The sequence below is a fragment of the Mytilus galloprovincialis genome, chromosome 9 (assembly GCF_965363235.1).
Source record: "Mytilus galloprovincialis chromosome 9, xbMytGall1.hap1.1, whole genome shotgun sequence".
Taxonomy (NCBI): Eukaryota; Metazoa; Mollusca; class Bivalvia; order Mytilida; family Mytilidae; genus Mytilus; species Mytilus galloprovincialis.
Window position 1 is genome coordinate 32768685 of NC_134846.1, and position 19357 is coordinate 32788041.

At 35.7% G+C, this 19357-nt stretch overlaps 1 protein-coding gene across 2 annotated transcripts in view; it reads left to right on the forward strand.

Moving 5' to 3' along the window:
• The first annotated feature begins 2564 nt into the window (after positions 1 to 2564).
• LOC143044839 (uncharacterized) overlaps positions 2565 to 19357 on the forward strand; it is a 56698-nt gene continuing 39905 nt past the window's right edge. Inside the window, exons 1-2 of one of the 2 annotated variants that reach the window (XM_076217032.1) lie at positions 2565 to 2781; positions 3342 to 3563. In XM_076217032.1, the coding sequence (XP_076073147.1) occupies positions 2727 to 2781; positions 3342 to 3563 (277 nt within the window). In that variant the 5' untranslated portion in view covers positions 2565 to 2726. The remainder of the gene's footprint in view (positions 2782 to 3341; positions 3564 to 19357) is intronic. The other variant, XM_076217033.1, reaches the window with a different exon arrangement.

Below are 19357 nucleotides of genomic sequence, written 5' to 3' on the forward strand. Positions count from 1 at the left end.
AATCCGTTTGGTTCAATAAACTATACTTATAGTTTCATCCACTCATGTTATTACACAAAAAAAAACGGTAAAAAGCCAGATTTGGTAGGTCATAGTCGTAAACAAAAGGGGACAAGATTGTAGCTACAATATTATGAACATACTCGCTATCATCTGTGAAACAGATAGTCCATGAAGTATAAAAAAAGAAGATGTGGTATAATTTTCAATGAGACAACTCTCCACAAGAGACCAAAATGACACAAAAATTAACAACTATAGGTCATCGTACGGCCTACAACAATGAGCAAAGCCATAGTCAGCTATTAAAGTTCCCGAAATGACAATATAAAACAAATCAAACAAGGAAACCAACGGCCTTATTTATGTAAAAAAAATGAACGAAAAACAAATATGTAACACATAAACAAACGACAACCACTGAATTACAGGCTTCTGACTTGGGACAGGCACATACATACAAAATATGGCGGGGTTACACATATTAGCGGGATCCCAACTCTCCCACTAACTTGGGACAGTGGTATAACAGTACAAGCATGTACAACAGAAGACTATAAGAAGAACGTGCTATAAAAATCATTTGAAAAAGGTTTAACTCATCAGATGGACAAAAATACAAGTGGACGTGGACGTGTACCAACTCGTGATAAATTACGCCGTTAGTTTTCTCGTTTGAATTGTTTCCCATTGATATGCTTCATACATTGTACCTAGCTTTTTTATTATATTTAAGCAAGTTAGATATTGCTACTACCACGAAAAATATCGCTAGGTAAATATTTGATAAGGAAATTTTCTTAGAAATGCTGAAATGAATATTTCAAATTATATATGAAAATAAAGATTGCTTCTTAAATTTTCACATTATGATAGAGAAAGAATAAAAGTATAATATTCATAGGCTTCGGAAGACACAGACTATCAGAAAAAAACGTTCACTTGGCGTTGTCCCATGTAACAAACTCGAAACATTAAACTCGAACAATTCGCGAAATGTTCACGCAACTCTCCGAAATTTTGCATGAATGTTCTATGACGTGATATATTTCAGTACTGGTTTACATAGCCATCTCAATGTAAAATCAGCATAGATATTTTGAAAGAATGTGTATTATAAAATGGCTGTCCCAGGGAAAATTTTGTTTGGAAACTTGAAACATTTCAGTTAAAAAAATAAAATTTTGACATATAATTTAATAAATTGTAAGCACGATCGTTTTGTACTAAGTGTAAGCTCCAAAAGTTAAAATTATAATGAATGAATTGAGCTAAATATTTAATTCAAAACAATAGGTTTGCAATATCTTGCGGTAATGTCCGAGTTAAACTTTCTTGCCTTCACAAAACTTTTACTGCCAAAAAACAGAGATTTGATTTCATGAAGATTATTTTTCGGCTTTGATTACTATATCAATACAAAGTACTTTAAAAGTTGAAATTGTTACACCAAATTGTAATATGATTACAGGGTTACCTATAAAAATTAAGGATTAATGAAAATGTCTTGCAAGGTTGTCCGTTAACATTATTTGACGTCTCCACAAGCGTAATTTGGGACGGCATGAACTGCATTCGCGGGTTTCTTCCTCTACTTAATGTAAATGTCTTACTTTCAACGAAACGAAATGATGCATATATTACAAAAATACACATCTATAAGACGATTAAAAGTTAAGAAAACTTCAGTGTCATAACTATAAGCCATTTAATTGTCGCTAGTTCCACTGCTTGAATAAAATCATATTCGGGATGTTTATATAATGCAGCAATATTTCCCCGAAAAACACATTATTACTAGAAGTAAAATGAATTATCCGATGTAAATTATAAAATCATATTGGAATGGAATATCTCGGCATTTCTACTTGTGTGCTATACTTTGCATTTTCCCGACAAGGAAAGCAGGAAAAACTTGATAGTGCGCGTTTCTAATTTAACGTTATTTTCTGTTACATTAAATGGTAGCAATATCTGACGTGGTCTTTTTTCTCGTTGTTGGAGACCACAGTGTGAACTATTATAATTGATTATATCGACTTCATTTTGCCCCTGGTGGATAAATGTAGTTGTCTTATTGTTGATACAGTTTTTACAGTACATGACTATGTATTTTCTTATTTTGATTTAGCGGTTTACAGGTCGAAAACGAAATGTATGAAAACATGCCTTGGAGTGGTTGTCATGTACATATTTTGTGCAGTACACACTTACTTAAAAAAATGTATCATGCGTGTTGTATTCCATTAATTATTAATCATAATGATAAGTTTCTTTATTTTTATTTTTCTATATTTCTTGATTACTATTATATAATATTCATTTTCTTAATCTAATATTCTTTTTCTTGCTTTCCTCATTCTTTTCTTTATCTATTATTATGTGAGTGTGTTTGTTAGATTGTTTGTTTGTTTGTTTGTTTTCTTGTGTTATTTTGAATAAAAGTCGATCAATTGTTGAATCATGATGGTGTAAAACACCCTACTGTAGATATAATAAAAGATATGTAATTCTTCGGTTGTTACATATGATACGTCATAAAAACCACTTTTTCATGTCAATCGTGTTAATAGTGACATCAAATGTAGAAAATGATGACCTCTGTTATGTATTTAACAATGAAACAATGTAACCGGAAATTGTCATTAATATTATCGGTATGTAACTTCCCGTGAAAAATCGCGACCCTACTTTACTTTTATGGTATACTCGCTAGGTAGGGATAAATGGAGATATTTCGGATTTTCGTAGGCATTTGTGTTTTAATCTATTGTGATGGCGGTAAGTTTTCCAGTTTTAAATATTCGAAAGGAAATTAATTACTAGGTACAACGTAGTTATACATTTCAAGATTAAAGTGCATATTTGTATTATTATATAATTTTATGAATAGCAATATGCCGAATGTTTGCACTTTTAAAATTATACATTTTGGTCCCTAGTGGAGAGTTGTCTCACTGGCAATCATACCACCTTTTCTTATTCTTATAATGATATATATTTTTAAACCAAATTGTATCTTTATAAATTGATGCATACACTATAACACTATAACAGTTGACATATACACAAATGACCATAATTTACAAATAAAAAAGAAGATGTGATATGATTGCCAATGAGACATAACTCTCCACAAGAAACCCAAATAACACAGAAATTAACAACTTTAGGTCACCGTATGGCCTTCAACAATGAACAAAGCCCATACCGCAAATGCAGTTTCTTAGTCAATTATGCAATTGAAAGACTGTTTAACCAGAGACCTCACACTCATCGCTTTTTATTTTGTATAATGTGTTAAATGCATTTGTGTACTGTATTGCTTGTAAACCCTTCAGCACAACAATGTAAATATGAAGAATGCAACTCAAAGAGAGATAAACGACCTGTCACGTGTGTGGTTGAAGATATACTAGAAGATGGAAAGATTGTCTCCATTGAAATAGTAGAAGAGAAAAAGAAAAATAAGTGTACAGAAAGTGAAAATTATGGATTTACTTCAAAATCAATATGGGTGTCTGACAAATGCAGTGCCGAGTTTAAAGTCTGCTTTATCAAAGGTAACTACATTCAATTTCATAAACGACTATTACTTGTATTTAATTATAAGAAATCCTAAATAATAGTGACTGTCTACGATCTTTTTTCTAATTCTTGTTACTTTCAAAATTGTTATTTCATCGGATTTTTATAATGATTCTATGAAAGTTCGTAAGCGACATATACGCTTAATTTACATGTTTAGAATGCAATAAACTTCTGTAAACACAAGACCGTGGTTTTTGTCGAATGTGCATGTTTAAATTTCTAAAGTACATTAAAATTCAATGAAAAGAACTATATCATTGAAGTATTAAAACTAACCACTTTAAAATTATATGATCCTATGAAACAACTGAGTAGTTTGATAGATTACGTATTGTTCTTGTCCATTCTTACAAATTCTAATCGGATTAACGTACTCAAGCCAAACCTCGAATAAAAGCGATAATTGAGATTGACGCGTGTGAAAGATGTCATTCGCACCTTTTTACTGCCATCGGATAAAGTTACAAACTGTTGAAATCGATGATTGTTTTCGGTATTAGAAATCAAAACACACTTTAAACTAGCAAAGTATAGAGACCTCGTAGCTATTCAATGTATTCGTTGACCTGAGAACACAGTTATTGCGTAATGTTTTTAAGAAAGAAGAAACACAAACCGAACCTACTCTATTCAAAAATGAGTTTGACTTGGCTAGAGGTATAGGGGGAGGGTTGCGATCTCACAAACATGTTTAACCCCTGCCGCATTTTTGCGCCTGTCCAAAGTCAGGAGCCTCTGGCCTTTGTTACTCTTGTATTATTTTAATTTTAGTTTCTTGTGTACAATTTTGAAATTAGTATGGCGTTCATTATCACTGAACTAGTATATATTTGTTTAGGGGCCAGTTGAAGGACGCTTCCGGGTGCGGGAATTTCTCGCTACATTGAAGACCTGTTGGTGACCTTCTGCTGTTGTTTTTTTCTATGGTCGGGTTGTTGTTGTTGTCTCTTTGGCACATTACCCATTTCCATTCTCAATTTTATTTACTGCGTAGTGAGCTGCATTAGAACTTTAGAACATTTGTACCTTGAGTAAACCACGCTTAACTCAAATTATGGACAACTTTGACGTTATAAAGGGTTATACATAATAATTCTATATGATAGTTTTTAAAAATATATTTGGTTTACCTTTTCAAACTGGATCAATTCATCTCTTTTTATTCTTACAATATATAAAAATAAATTTGGAGGGTGTATGAAGTTGCCTGAAAAAAAATCAGCTTATGCACTGTCCACACTAGGTCCTCTAAAATCAAAGGACGATAACTGTGTCCCTGGAACATCTGTTCAAAATCTTTTTAAAGAGTGACCCTATATAGTGTCATATTTTCACCGGATAACTGCAACATGTAGACCACGTGTTTATTTAAATATCATTGGAAATACTTTGTATATGTATCAGGGCTGAAATGTTCGAGATTATTATCTGAGCTGATAGTGTTTTATTCGATATGTGTATCATCACTACCAAACTAACTGCATTTGTATTGTAAATTAATGTTCAAAATACAACTTCAAATTAAAAAAAATGACATGAAAGAAACGTCTGGGGATTTCTGTATGTAATTTGACCTCGCACCGAATGATACCGAAAAATAACAGTTCGCATAACACTCCTCGGGTTTTGGTTGGGTTCGTGTTGATCAGTCTTTAGTTTTCAACCTTGTTTTGCATACTGATGTTTTTCTTGCGGTGTTATTTTTTTGCCATGGCGTTGTCAGTTTATATTTCAATTTATAAATTTGAATGTCCCTTTTGATGTCCCTTTCGCTCGGATGTCCCTTTTGTATGTCCCTTTCGCCTCTCTTTTTCGGGATCAGAGGACATGCGATCTCTCCCGGTTTGGAAGAAGTTCGTGTTGCTTGGTAATTAGTTGGGGTTTTTCTTGTAGTGTTTTGAGATATTTTTTTTGCCTTGGGAATGTTAGTTTATCTTGATTTTGAGTTTTGAATGTGATGTGCTACACTTCAATACTAGTATTCGTCTTTTTGTGTTGTATCGACTTGCTATGTTTTGTCTTTGATGCTTTCCGTCATGATAATATTCCGTTCATGCAAATCTCTATAAAATCATATCCAGAATCTATTGAACTTCAATCCACTTACACTTCAATTGAAAATATGTTTAGGAGTCAACACTAAACTATTATTGCTAGTCATTCTAGTTGGCTACTCAAGATAACTTCGACAGCACATGTCCTTTTAATGTATCGCAGTTTTTCTTACATAATTATCCGTAATAATATACGATCTTGTCTTGACGTTCACATGTTTACAAAATGAGTTAAAGCGAAGTAAAAACTATTTAAGCTTTCTGAACATCGAGTTCGCTTTATTCTGTGTTTTACATTTTGAAATGTACTATTATATATAATCATTTATATTTGTATTTCTCTGTCCTGAGTGTTCTTGCATTGATTTGTACTAGAGGTATATTCCTGTCGCGTAATGTTATTATTTTAGCGGTATTTTCAAAATTGCATTAAACATGTTAAAAGTGGGAGGTTTTGCTAACCATAAAACCATGTTAAACCCACATTTATTTTCACGGACAAAGTCCGGAATATGGCAGTTGTTATCACATAGTCCGTTTCTACGTACATGTATGTTGGCGGTTTTTTTTTTGTAGCAGTTCAGTGTTCTTTTGTCTCCGGTTTTTCCTCTCTTATATAGTTGATGTCTTTCCCTCAGTTTTTGGTTTGTGACCCGGATTTGTTTCAGTTAAATAGATTTATCAAATTCATTCCTTCATAGTGTGTTAATTTACGTTTTGTGATTGAGTTAAGCCTTCCAATTGATATGTTATCGTGCGTTTTTCTATGTTGTGATGTTATACTATTGTTTCAGAAAAAGGAAAAGAGTTTGGTACCATTAAAACGTTTAATCCGGCTGCATGTTTGCACCTGTCCTAAGTCAGGAATTTGATGTACAGTAGTTGTCGTTTGTTTAAATAATTTTTACGTGTTTCTCGTTTCTCGTTTTTTATATAAACTAGACCGTTGGTTTTCCCGTTTGAATTATTTTCCACTAGTTATTTTGGGACCCTTTATAGCTTGTTGCTCGGTGTGAGCAAAGGCTCCGTGTTGCAGGCCGTACTTTGACCTATAATGGTTTACTTTAATAAATTGTTATTTGGATGGAGAGTTGTCTCATTGCAATTGGCTCTCACATCACATCTTCATATATCCACCAATTATGACTGAATACTAATATTGCCTTTATAATATTTATACCTACATTACTGAGACTTAGTTGCTTTGAATAAAAATAGATGTAGAAATATTTGATGTTTGCTAACCTTGACATTTGTTCGATCCCCCTATATCCTCCCGCCGACCGAGTAAATCCGGATTCCCTCCGACCGGGTCCGGACCCAAAAAATAAAATCGTCATTATTTCAATAATTTATCACTTAGACTAACCATTCTTACATTTTTTGTAAACTCTGAATATGTTGCTTTCCATTGATCATTCACCGATAACTGTTTATTCTTTGGTATTTGAGGAAAAAAGGATAATATTTTATGAACCTTTTTCAGAATTGGATTCCCGCTCGCCGGATATACACCTCATTCAAAAATATGCTTTATTTTTTTTACTGAGCAAAATAAACAGGCCATTCAAAGCTAAACATTTACATATGGATATATATGAATGACCGAATTAGAACCCATTGATTTATTTCACCAACCCACTCGATTTTTAAGGTACATAAATTAGTGTCATATTTTGATATTTTGGGATTTTGATATTGCTTACCAAGTATCATATACAAATACTATATTTTTGTCTATTTAGCTGTTATAACTGTATTTCTTCAAGCGTTTATGATATATTATGTATTGTTCGTTAGGAAACGATTAATTTTTCCTCAATAAATGAATACAAATTGCAGAAATGTAATATCAAACATTTACAAAAATATACACTCCGGAAAATTCCGGACTGAATGAGAAATTAGAAAAAAAGGACACATAAAAAGCTTCTAATTTTTTTAACAACGTGATATATATCGGAATAATGATATTTTACATTAGGGGTAATCAATAAACTACCATAAAATCAAAAACCCATCAATCAGTTGTTATAACCCACTCGATTTATAAGGTAAAACAAATTAGTGTCATATTTTGATATTTTGGGATTTTGATATTGTTTACCTATGGCCATACACAAATACATTTTTTTGTCTATTTAGCTGTATCAACTGTATTTCTTCAAGTGTCTATGATAGATTATGTATTGTTTGTTAAGAAACAATCAGTTTTCCCTCAATAAATGAATACAAATTGCAAAAATGTAATATCAAAAATTTACAAAAATATACACTCCGGAAAATTCCGGACTGAATGAGCAAATTAGAAAAAAAGGACACATAAAAAGCTTCATATTTCTTTAACAATGTCATATATATCGGAATAATGATATTTTACATTAAGGGTAATCAATATACTACCATAAAATCAAAAACCCACCAATCAGTTGTTATAATCTACTCGATTTTTAAGGTAAAACAAGTTAGTGTCATATTTTGATATTTTTGGATTTTGATATTGCTTACCAACGATCATATATACATACATATTTTTTGTCTATTGATCTATTATAACTGTATTTCTTCAAGTGTTTTTGGTCGATAATGTATTGTTTGTTAAGAACCAATTTGTTTTCCCTCAATAAATGAATATAAATACCAGAAATGTAATATCAAAAAATTACAAAAATATACACTCCGGAAAATTCCGGACTGAATGATGAATTAGTAAAAAAAAGGACACATAAAATCTTCTTATTTTTATAACCATGTGATATATATCGGAATAATGATGTTTAACACTAAGGGTAATCAATATACTACCATAAAATCAAAAAAAATATTGATCAGTTGTTACAACCCACTCGATTTTAAAGCTCGGTAGTTGCCTTTATGTTGGTTTTATAGGCTTTGATGATGGCTTATCGTGTTTTCCGCTTAATGAGAAACCTATTTATGTTGAAAAACACATCTTTCAGTTAGCCAAGGCCTTTACGATGAAAATGACATCTTGTATAGACCAATGACATGCTCAGTTTGGTCCCTAGGGTGAAAAGATCCGGGGTTGGTATGGTCAATATTGTTGTCTGGCTATCCAAATTGGGGGTAGGGGTCGATTAAATATTTGTTTTGGCTTACCTGCACATATTTAAGTATAAATAAAGATTCAGTCATGTAGTAGACACACTTAGCTTTAGTTTGAGCTATAATATACCCCAATGGCATGTCTGGGCGGTGCTGGGGGAATATTTTCACTTTAATGGAAATTTGCCTTTATGTTGGTTTTCTAGGCTTTTATGATGGTTTATCGTGTTTTCCACTTAATGAGGAACTCTTTATGTTGGAAAACACATCTTTAAGTTAGCCAAGGCCTTTACGATGAAAATGACACCTTGTATAGACCAATGATCAGCTCAGTTTGGTCCCTAGGGTGAAAAGATCCGGGGATGGTATGGTCAATATTGTTGTCTGGCTATCCAAATTGGGGGTAGGGGTCGATTGAATATTTTTTTTGGCTTACCTGCACATATTTTAGTATAAATAAAGATTCAGGCATGTAGTAGACACCCTTAGCTCCAGTTTGAGCTATATTATACCCCAATGGCATGCCTGAGCGGTGCTGAGGGAAGATTTTCACTGTTATGGGTAGTTGACTTTATGTTGGTTTTCTAGGCTTTTATGGTGGTTTAACGTGTTTTTCGCTTGATAATGCACCTATTTATGTTGGAAAACACATCTTAAAGTTTGCCAAGGCCTTTACGATGAAAATGACACCTTGTATAGACCAATGATAAGCTCAGTTTGGTCCCTAGGGTGAAAAGATCCGGGGATGGTATGGTCAATATTGTTGTCTGGCTATCCAAATTGGGGGTAGGGGTCGATTAAATATTTTTTTGGCTTACCTGCACATATTTTAGCATAAATAAAGATTCAGGCATGTAGTAGACACCCTTAGCTCCAGTTTGAGCTATAGTATACCCCAATGGCATGTCTGGGCGGTGCTGGGGGAAGATTTTCACTCTTATGGGTAGTTGCCTTTATGTTGGTTTTCTAGGCTTTTATGATGGTTTATCGTGTTTTCCTTTTAGAAAGGCAAATATTTATGTTGGAAAACACATCTTAAAGTTAGCCAAGGCCTTTACGGTGAAAATGACACCTTGTATAGACCAATGATATGCTCAGTTTGGTCATTAGGGTGAAAAGATCCGGGGTTGGTATGGTCAATATTGTTGTCTGGCTATCCAAATTGGGAGTAGGGGTCGATTAAATATTTTTTTGGCTTACCTGCACATATTTTAGTATAAATAAAGATTCAGGCATGTAGTAGACACCCTTAGCTCCAGTTTGAGCTATATTATACCACAATGGCATGCCTGGGCGGCGCTGGGAGAATATTTTCACTCTTATGGATATTTGCCTTTATGTTGGTTTTCTAGGCTTTTATGATGGTTTATCGTGTTTTCCGCCTAATGAGGAACTATTTATGTTGGAAAACACATCTTTTAGTTAGCCAAGGCCTTTACGATGAAAATGACACCTTGTATAGACCAATGATAAGCTCAGTTTGGTCCCTAGGGTGAAAAGATCCGGGGTTGGTATGGTCAATATTGTTGTCTGGCTATCCAAATTGGGGGTAGGGGTCGATTAAATTTTGTTTTTGGCTTACCTGCACATATTTTAGCATAAATAAAGTTTCAGGTTTGTAGTAAACACCCTAAACATAAGTTTGAGCTATAGTATACCCCAATGGCATGCCTGGGCGGCGCTGGGAGAATATTTTCACTCTTATGGATATTTGCCTTTATGTTGGTTTTCTAGGCTTTTATGATGGTTTATCGTGTTTTCCGCTTAATGAGGAACCTATTTATGTTGGAAAACACATCTTAAAGTTTGCCAAGGCCTTTACAATGAAAATAACAACTTGTATAGACCAATGATAGGCCCAGTTTGGTCCCTAGGGTGAAAAGATCCGGGGTAGGTATGGTCAATATTGTTGTCTGGCTATCCAAATTGGGGGTAGGGGTCGATTAAATTTTGTTTTTGGCTTACCTGCACATATTTTAGCATAAATAAAGTTTCAGGTTTGTAGTAAACACCCTAAACATAAGTTTGAGCTATAGTATACCCCAATGGCATGCCTGGGCGGCGCTGGGAGAATATTTTCACTCTTATGGATATTTGCCTTTATGTTGATTTTCTATGCTTTTATGATGGTTTATCGTGATTTCCGCTTAATGAGGAAATTATTTATGTTGGAAAACACATCGTAAAGATAGCCAAGGCCTTTACGGTAAAAATGACACCTTGTATAGACCAATGATACGCTCAGTTTGGTCCCTAGGGTGAAAAGATCCGGGGTAGGTATGGTCAATATTGGCGTCTGGCTATCCAAATTGGGGGTAGGGGTCGATTAAATATTTGTTTGGCCTACGTCCACATATTTTAGTATAGATAAAGATTCAGGCATGTAGTAGACACCCTAAGAATAAGTTTGAGCTATAATATACCCCAATGGCATGTCTGGGCGGTGCTGGGGGAAGATTTTCACTTTAATGGAAAGTTGCCTTTATGTTGGTTTTCTAGGCTTTTATGATGGTTTATCGTGTTTTCCGCTTAATGAGGAACCTATTTATGCTGTAAAACACATCTTAAAGTTTGACAAGGCCTTTACGATAAAAATGGCACCTTGTATAGACCAATGATATGCTCAGTTTGGTCCCTAGGGTGAAAAGATCCGGGGTTGGTATGGTCAATATTGTTGTCTGGCTATCCAAATTGGGGGTAGAGGTCGATTAAATATTTGTTTGGCTTACCTACACATATTTTAGTATAAATAAAGATTCGGGCATGTAGTAGACACACTTAGCTTTAGTTTGAGCTATAATATACCCCAATGGCATGCCTGGGCGGTGCTGGGGGAAGATTTTCGCTCTTTTGGATATTTGCCTTTATGTTGGTTTTCTATGCTTTTATGATGGTTCATCGTGATTTCCGCTTAATGAAGCACCTATTAATGTTAGAAAACACATCTTTAAGTTAGCCAAGGCCTTTACGATGAAAATGACACCTTGTATAGACCAATGATACACTCAGTTTGTTCCCTAGGGTGAAAATATCCGGGGACGGTACGGTCAATATTGGCGTCTGGCTATCCAAATTGGGGGTAGAGGTCGATTAAATATTTTTTTGGCTTACCTCCACATATTTTAGTATAAATAAAGATTCAGGCATGTAGTAGACACACTTAGCTTTAGTTTGAGCTATAATATACCCCAATGGCATGCCTGGGCGGTGCTGAGGGAAGATTTTCACTCTTATGGATATTTGCCTTTATGTTGGTTTTCTATGCTTTTATGATGGTTCATCGTGATTTCCGCTTAATGAAGCACCTATTAATGTTATAAAACACATCTTTAAGTTAGCCAAGGCCTTTACGATGAAAATGACACCTTGTATAGACCAATGATACACTCAGTTTGTTCCCTAGGGTGAAAAGATCTGGGGACGGTACGGTCAATATTGGCGTCTGGCTATCCAAATTGGGGGTAGAGGTCGATTAAATATTTTTTTGGCTTACGTTCACGTATTTTAGTATAAATAAAGTTTCAGGTATGTAGTAGACACCCTAAACATTAGTTTGAGCTAAAGTATACCCCAATGGCATGCCTGGGCGGTGCTGGGAGAATATTTTCACTCTTATGGATATTTGCCTTTATGTTGGTTTTCTAGGCTTTTATGATGGTTTATCGTGTTTTCCGCTTAATGAGGAACCTATTTATGCTGGAAAACACATCTTAAAGTTTGACAAGGCCTTTACGATGAAAATGACACATTGTATAGACCAATGATATGCTCAGTTTGGTCCCTAGGGTGAAAAGGTCCGGGGTTGGTATGGTCAATATTGTTGTCTGGCTATCCAAATTGGGGGTAGAGGTCGATTAAATATTTTTTTGGCTTACGTTCACATATTTTAGTATAAATAAAGATTCAGGCATGTAGTAGACACACTTAGCTTTAGTTTGAGCTATAACATACCCCAATGGCATGCCTGGGCGGTGCTGGGGGAAGATTTTCACTCTTATGGATATTTGCCTTTATGTTGGTTTTCTATGCTTTATGATGGTTCATCGTGATTTCCGCTTAATGAAGCACCTACTGTGAAAGTACTTTTATTCGTGGGGTACCAATTTTCGTGGTTTTCGTGGATGACTTTATCCACGAATTTAAGTGTCCAACGAAATAAAACAATCATTGTCTAAATCACGACTTGGAAAGATCCCCCATGTATGTTTGACTACTGATACATTTATGATCAAGAGCATGTTTTGAATATCGCCAAATCTGAGAAGTCACAGAACTACACCTGCATGCAATATTATACCCATTTTATCTTTAATAACATAAACTGTACAACTTTTAATCTTTTAATTCTCATAAAAATATTTTTGATCGATGAAAGTCAGATTTCCGGTATTGATATGCTAGTATGATAAAGTGTTCATTTTATATCCCCATAGTTCTCCTACATATGGGAAATAATAATTTCATGCTGGGCTTCATTTTGATAAGAATTATTTGACAATTCAAAATACGTTTATAGCATTTGTTTATGTTACTGTTTCCTTTAGGTGACATGTGTATTGCCTAATTAACACCTTTCATGGTCTTTAATCTGTTGATCACTTCATCTTGGGTTAATTAGTGTTGTCACTCCCATTTACACCAGTCAATGTTTACTTTGCAATTTCCTTCAATCAAGACTATTTGCAAACTTCGTGTCTAAAGGCTTTAATTTTTTAATTTTTTTTTTAAGAAAACTAAAATCCACGAATTTAAAAACCCACGAACATGTAAATATAGCTCAAACCACGAAAATTGATACCCACGAATTAAAATACTTTCACAGTATTTATGTTAGAAAACACATTTTTAAGTTAGCCAAGGCCTTTACGATGAAATGACACCTTGTATAGACCAATGATATGCTCAGTTTGGTCCTAAGGGTGAAAAGATCCAGGGTAGGTATGGTCAATATTGGCGTCTGGCTATCCAAATTGGGGGTAGGGGTCGATTAAATATTTTCTTGGCTTACGTTGACATATTTTAGTATAAATAAAGATTCAGGCATGTAGTAGACACCCTAAGTATTAGTTTGAGCTATAATATACCCCAATGGCATGCCTTGGCGGTGCTGGGGGGAATTTTTCACTTTTATGGATATTTGCCTTTATGTTGGCTTTCTATGCATTTATGATGGTTTATCGTGATTTCCGCTTAATGAGGAAACTATTTATGTTGGAAAACACATCGTAAAGATAGCCAAGGCCTTTACGGTGAAAATGACACCTTGTATAGACCAATGATATGCTCAGTTTGGTCCCTAGGGTGAAAAGATCCGGGGTTGGTATGGTCAATATTGTTGTCTGGCTATCCAAATTGGGGGTAGAGGTCGATTAAATATTTGTTTGGCTTACCTCTACATATTTTAGTATAAATAAAGATTCATGCATGTAGTAGTCACCCTGAGCTTTAGTTTGAGCTATAATATACCCCAATGGCATGCCTGGGCGGTACTGGGGGAAGATTTTCACTCTTATGGGTAGTTGCCTTTATGTTGGTTTTCTAGGCTTTTATGATGGTTCATCATCTTTTCCCCTTAATGAATCTCCTATTACTGTTAGAAAACAGTGATAGGCTCAGTTGGTCCCTAGGGTGAAAAGATCCGGTGTTGGTATGGTCAATATTGGCGTCTGGCTATCCAAATTGGGGGTAGGGGTCGATTAAATATTTTCTTGGCTTACGTTTACATATTTTAGTATAAATAAAGATTCAGGCATGTAGTAGACACCCTAAGCATTAGTTTGAGCTATAATATACCCAATGGCATGCCTTGGCGGTGCTGGGGGGAATTTTTCACCTAAAAAAAATTATTGATATTTGCCTTGATGTTGGTTTTCTATGCTTTAATGATGGTTGATCGTGTTTTCCGCTTAATGAGGAAACTATTTATGTTTGAAAACACATATTAAAGATAGCCAAGGCGTTAACTGTGAAAATGACACCTTGTATAGACCAATGATAGGCTCAGTTTGGTCCCTAGGGTGGAGAGATCCGGGGTTGGTATGGTCAATATTGGCCTCTGGCTATCCAAATTGGGGGTAGGGGTCGATTAAATATTTTCTTGGCTTACGTTCACATATTTTAGTATAAATAAAGATTCAGGCATGTAGTAGACACACTTAGCTTTAGTTTGAGCTATAAAATACCCCAATGGCATGCCTGGGCGGTGCTGGGGAAGATTTTCACTCTTATGGATATTTGCCTTTATGTTGGTTTTCTATGCTTTTATGATGGTTCATCGTGATTTCCGCTTAATGAAGCTCCTATTAATAATAGAAAACACATTTTTAAGTTAGCCAAGGCCTTTACGATGAAAATGACACCTTGTATAGACCAATGATATGCTCAGTTTGGTCCCTAGGGTGAAAAGATCCGGGGTAGGTATGGTCAATATTGGCGTCTGGCTATCCAAATTGGGGGTAGGGGTCGATTAAATATTTTCCTGGCTTACGTTCACATATTTTAGTATAAATAAAGATTCAGGCATGTAGTAGACACCCTAAGCATTAGTTTGAGCTATAATATACCCCAATGGCATGCCTTGGCGGTGCTGGGGGGAATTTTTCACTTTTATGGATATTTGCCTTTATGTTGGTTTTCTATGCTTTTATGATGGTTTATCGTGATTTCCCCTTAATGAGGAAACTATTTATGTTGGAAAACACATCGTAAACATAGCCAAGGCCTTTACGGTAAAAATGACACCTTGTATAGACCAATGATAGGCTCAGTTTGGTCCCTAGGGTGAAAAGATCCGGGGTTGGTATGGTCAATATTGGCGTCTGGCTATCCAAATTGGGGGTAGGGGTCGATTAAATATTTGTTTGGCCTACGTCCACATATTTTAGTATAGATAAAGATTCAGGTATGTAGTAGACACCCTAAGAATTAGTTTGAGCTATAGAATACCCCAATGGCATGTCTGGGCGGTGCTGGGGGAAGATTTTCACTTTAATGGAAAGTTGCCTTTATGTTGGTTTTCTAGGCTTTTATGATGGTTTATCGTGTTTTCCGCTTAATGAGGAACCTATTTATTTTGGAAAACACATCTGAAATTTTGACAAGGCCTTTACGATGAAAATGACACCTTGTATAGACCAATGATAGGCTCAGTTTGGTCCCTAGGGTGAAAAGATCCGGGGTAGGTATGGTCAATATTGGCCTCTGGCTATCCAAATTGGGGGTAGGGGTCGATTAAATATTTTCATGGCTTACGTTCACATATTTTAGTATAAATAAAGATTCAAGCATGTAGTAGACACACTTAGCTTTAGTTTGAGCTATAAAATACCCCAATGGCATGCCTGGGCGGTGCTGGGGGAAGATTTTCACTCTTATGGATATTTGCCTTTATGTTGGTTTTCTATGCTTTTATGATGGTTCATCGTGATTTCCGCTTAATGAAGCACCTATTAATAATAGAAAACACATTTTTAAGTTAGCCAAGGCCTTTACGATGAAAATGACACCTTGTATAGACCAATGATATGCTCAGTTTGGTCCCTAGGGTGAAAAGATCCGGGGTAGGTATGGTCAATATTGGCGTCTGGCTATCCAAATTGGGGGTAGGGGTCGATTAAATATTTTCCTGGCTTACGTTCACATATTTTAGTATAAATAAAGATTCAGGCATGTAGTAGACACCCTAAGCATTAGTTTGAGCTATAATATACCCCAATGGCATGCCTTGGCGGTGTTGGGGGGAATTTTTCACTTTTATGGATATTTGCCTTTATATTGGTTTTCTATGCTTTTATGATGGTTTATCGTGATTTCCGCTTAATGAGGAAACTATTTATGTTGGAAAACACATCGTAAAGATAGCCAAGTCCTTTACGGTAAAAATGACACCTTGTATAGACCAATGATAGGCTCAGTTTGGTCCCTAGGGTGAAAAGATCCGGGGTTTGTATGGTCAATATTGGCGTCTGGCTATCCAAATTGGGGGTAGGGGTCGATTAAATATTTTTTTGGCCTACGTCCACATATTTTAGTATAGATAAAGATTCAGGCATGTAGTAGACATCCTAAGAATAAGTTTGAGCTATAATATACCCCAATGGCATGTCTGGGCGGTGCTGGGGGAAGATTTTCACTTGAATGGAAAGTTGCCTTTATGTTGGTTTTCTAGGCTTTTATGATGGTTTATCGTGTTTTCCGCTTAATGAGGAACCTATTTATGCTGGAAAACACATCTTAAAGTTTGACAAGGCCTTTACGATGAAAATGACACCTTGTATAGACCAATGATATGCTCAGTTTGGTCCCTAGGGTGAAAAGATCCGGGGTTGGTATGGTCAATATTGTTGTCTGGCTATCCAAATTGCGGGTAGAGGTCGATTAAATATTTGTTTGGCTTACCTCCACATATTTTAGTATAAATAAAGATTCAGGCATGTAGTAGACACACTTAGCTTTAGTTTGAACTATAATATACCCCAATGGCATGCCTGGGCGGTGCTGGGGGAAGATTTTCGCTCTTTTGGATATTTGCCTTTATGTTGGTTTTCTATGCTTTTATGATGGTTCATCGTGATTTCCGCTTAATGAAGCACCTATTAATGTTAGAAAACACATCTTTAAGTTAGCCAAGGCCTTTACGATGAAAATGACACCTTGTATAGACCAATGATACACTCAGTTTGTTCCCTAGGGTGAAAAGATCTGGGGACGGTACGGTCAATATTGGCGTCTGGCTATCCAAATTGGGGGTAGAGGTCGATTAAATATTTTTTTGGCTTACGTTCACGTATTTTAGTATAAATAAAGTTTCAGGTATGTAGTAGACACCCTAAACATTAGTTTGAGCTAAAGTATACCCCAATGGCATGCCTGGGCGGTGCTGGGAGAATATTTTCACTCTTATGGATATTTGCCTTTATGTTGGTTTTCTAGGCTTTTATGATGGTTTATCGTGTTTTCCGCTTAATGAGGAACCTATTTATGCTGGAAAACACATCTTAAAGTTTGACAAGGCCTTTACGATGAAAATGACACATTGTATAGACCAATGATATGCTCAGTTTGGTCCCTAGGGTGAAAAGATCCGGGGTTGGTATGGTCAATATTGTTGTCTGGCTATCCAAATTGCGGGGTAGAGGTCGATTAAATATTTTTTTGGCTTACCTCCACATATTTTAGTATAAGTAAAGATTCAGGCATGTAGTAGACACACTTAGCTTTAGTTTGAGCTATAACATACCCCAATGGCATGCCTGGGCGGTGCTGGGGGAATATTTTCACTCTTATGGATATTTGCCTTTATGTTGGTTTTCTATGCTTTTATGATGGTTCATCGTGATTTCCGCTTAATGAAGCACCTATTTATGTTAAAAACCAATTTTTAAGTTAGCCAAGGCCTTTACGATGAAAATGACACCTTGTATAGACCAATGATATGCTCAGTTTGGTCCCTAGGGTGAAAAGATCCGGGGTAGGTATGGTCAATATTGGCGTCTGGCTATCCAAATTGGGGTAGGGGTCGATTAAATATTTTCTTGGCTTACGTTGACATATTTTAGTATAAATAAAGATTCAGGCATGTAGTAGACACCCTAAGTATTAGTTTGAGCTATAATATACCCCAATGGCATGCCTTGGCGGTGCTGGGGGGAATTTTTCACTTTGATGGATATTTGCCTTTATGTTGGCTTTCTATGCATTTATGCTGGTTTATCGTGATTTCCGCTTAATGAGGAAACTATTTATGTTGGAAAACACATCGTAAAGATAGCCAAGGCCTTTACGGTGCAAATGACACCTTGTATAGACCAATGATAGGCTCAGTTTGGTCCCTAGGGTGAAAAGATCCGGGGTTGGTATGGTCAATATTGTTGTCTGGCTATCCAAATTGGGGGTAGGGGTCGATTAAATATTTGTTTGGCTTACCTCTACATATTTTAGTATAAATAAAGATTCAGGCATGTAGTAGACACCCTTAGCTTTAGTTTGAGCTATAATATACCCCAATGGCATGCCTGGGCGGTGCTGGGGGAATATTTCACTCTTATGGGTAGTTGCCTTTATGTTGGTTTTCTAGGCTTTTATGATGGTTTTACGTGTTTTCCGCATGATGATGCACCTATTTATGTTGAAAAACACATCTTTTAGTTAGCCAAGGCCTTTACGATGAAAATGATATGCTCAGTTTGGTCCCTAGGGTGAAAAGATCTGGGGTTTGTATGGTCAATCGACCCCTACCCCCAATTTGTTTAGCCCGACGCCAATATTGACCATTCCAACCCCGGATCTTTTCACCCTAGGGACCAAACTGAGCATATCATTGGTCTATACAAGGTGTCATTTTCATTGTAAAGGCCTTTGCTAACTAAAATATGTGTTTTTCAAAATAAATAGGTGCATCATCAAGCGGAAAACACGTTAAACCACCATAAAAGTTTAGAAAACCAACATAAAGGCAACTACCAATAAGAGTGAAAATCTTCCCCCAGCACTGCCCAGGCATGCCATTGGGGTATATTATAGCTCAAACTAAGGCTAAGGGTGTCTACTACATGCCTGAATCTTAACTTATATAACAATATGTGAACGTAAGCCAAAAAAATATTTAATCGACCCCTACCCCCAATGTGTATAGACATACGCAAATA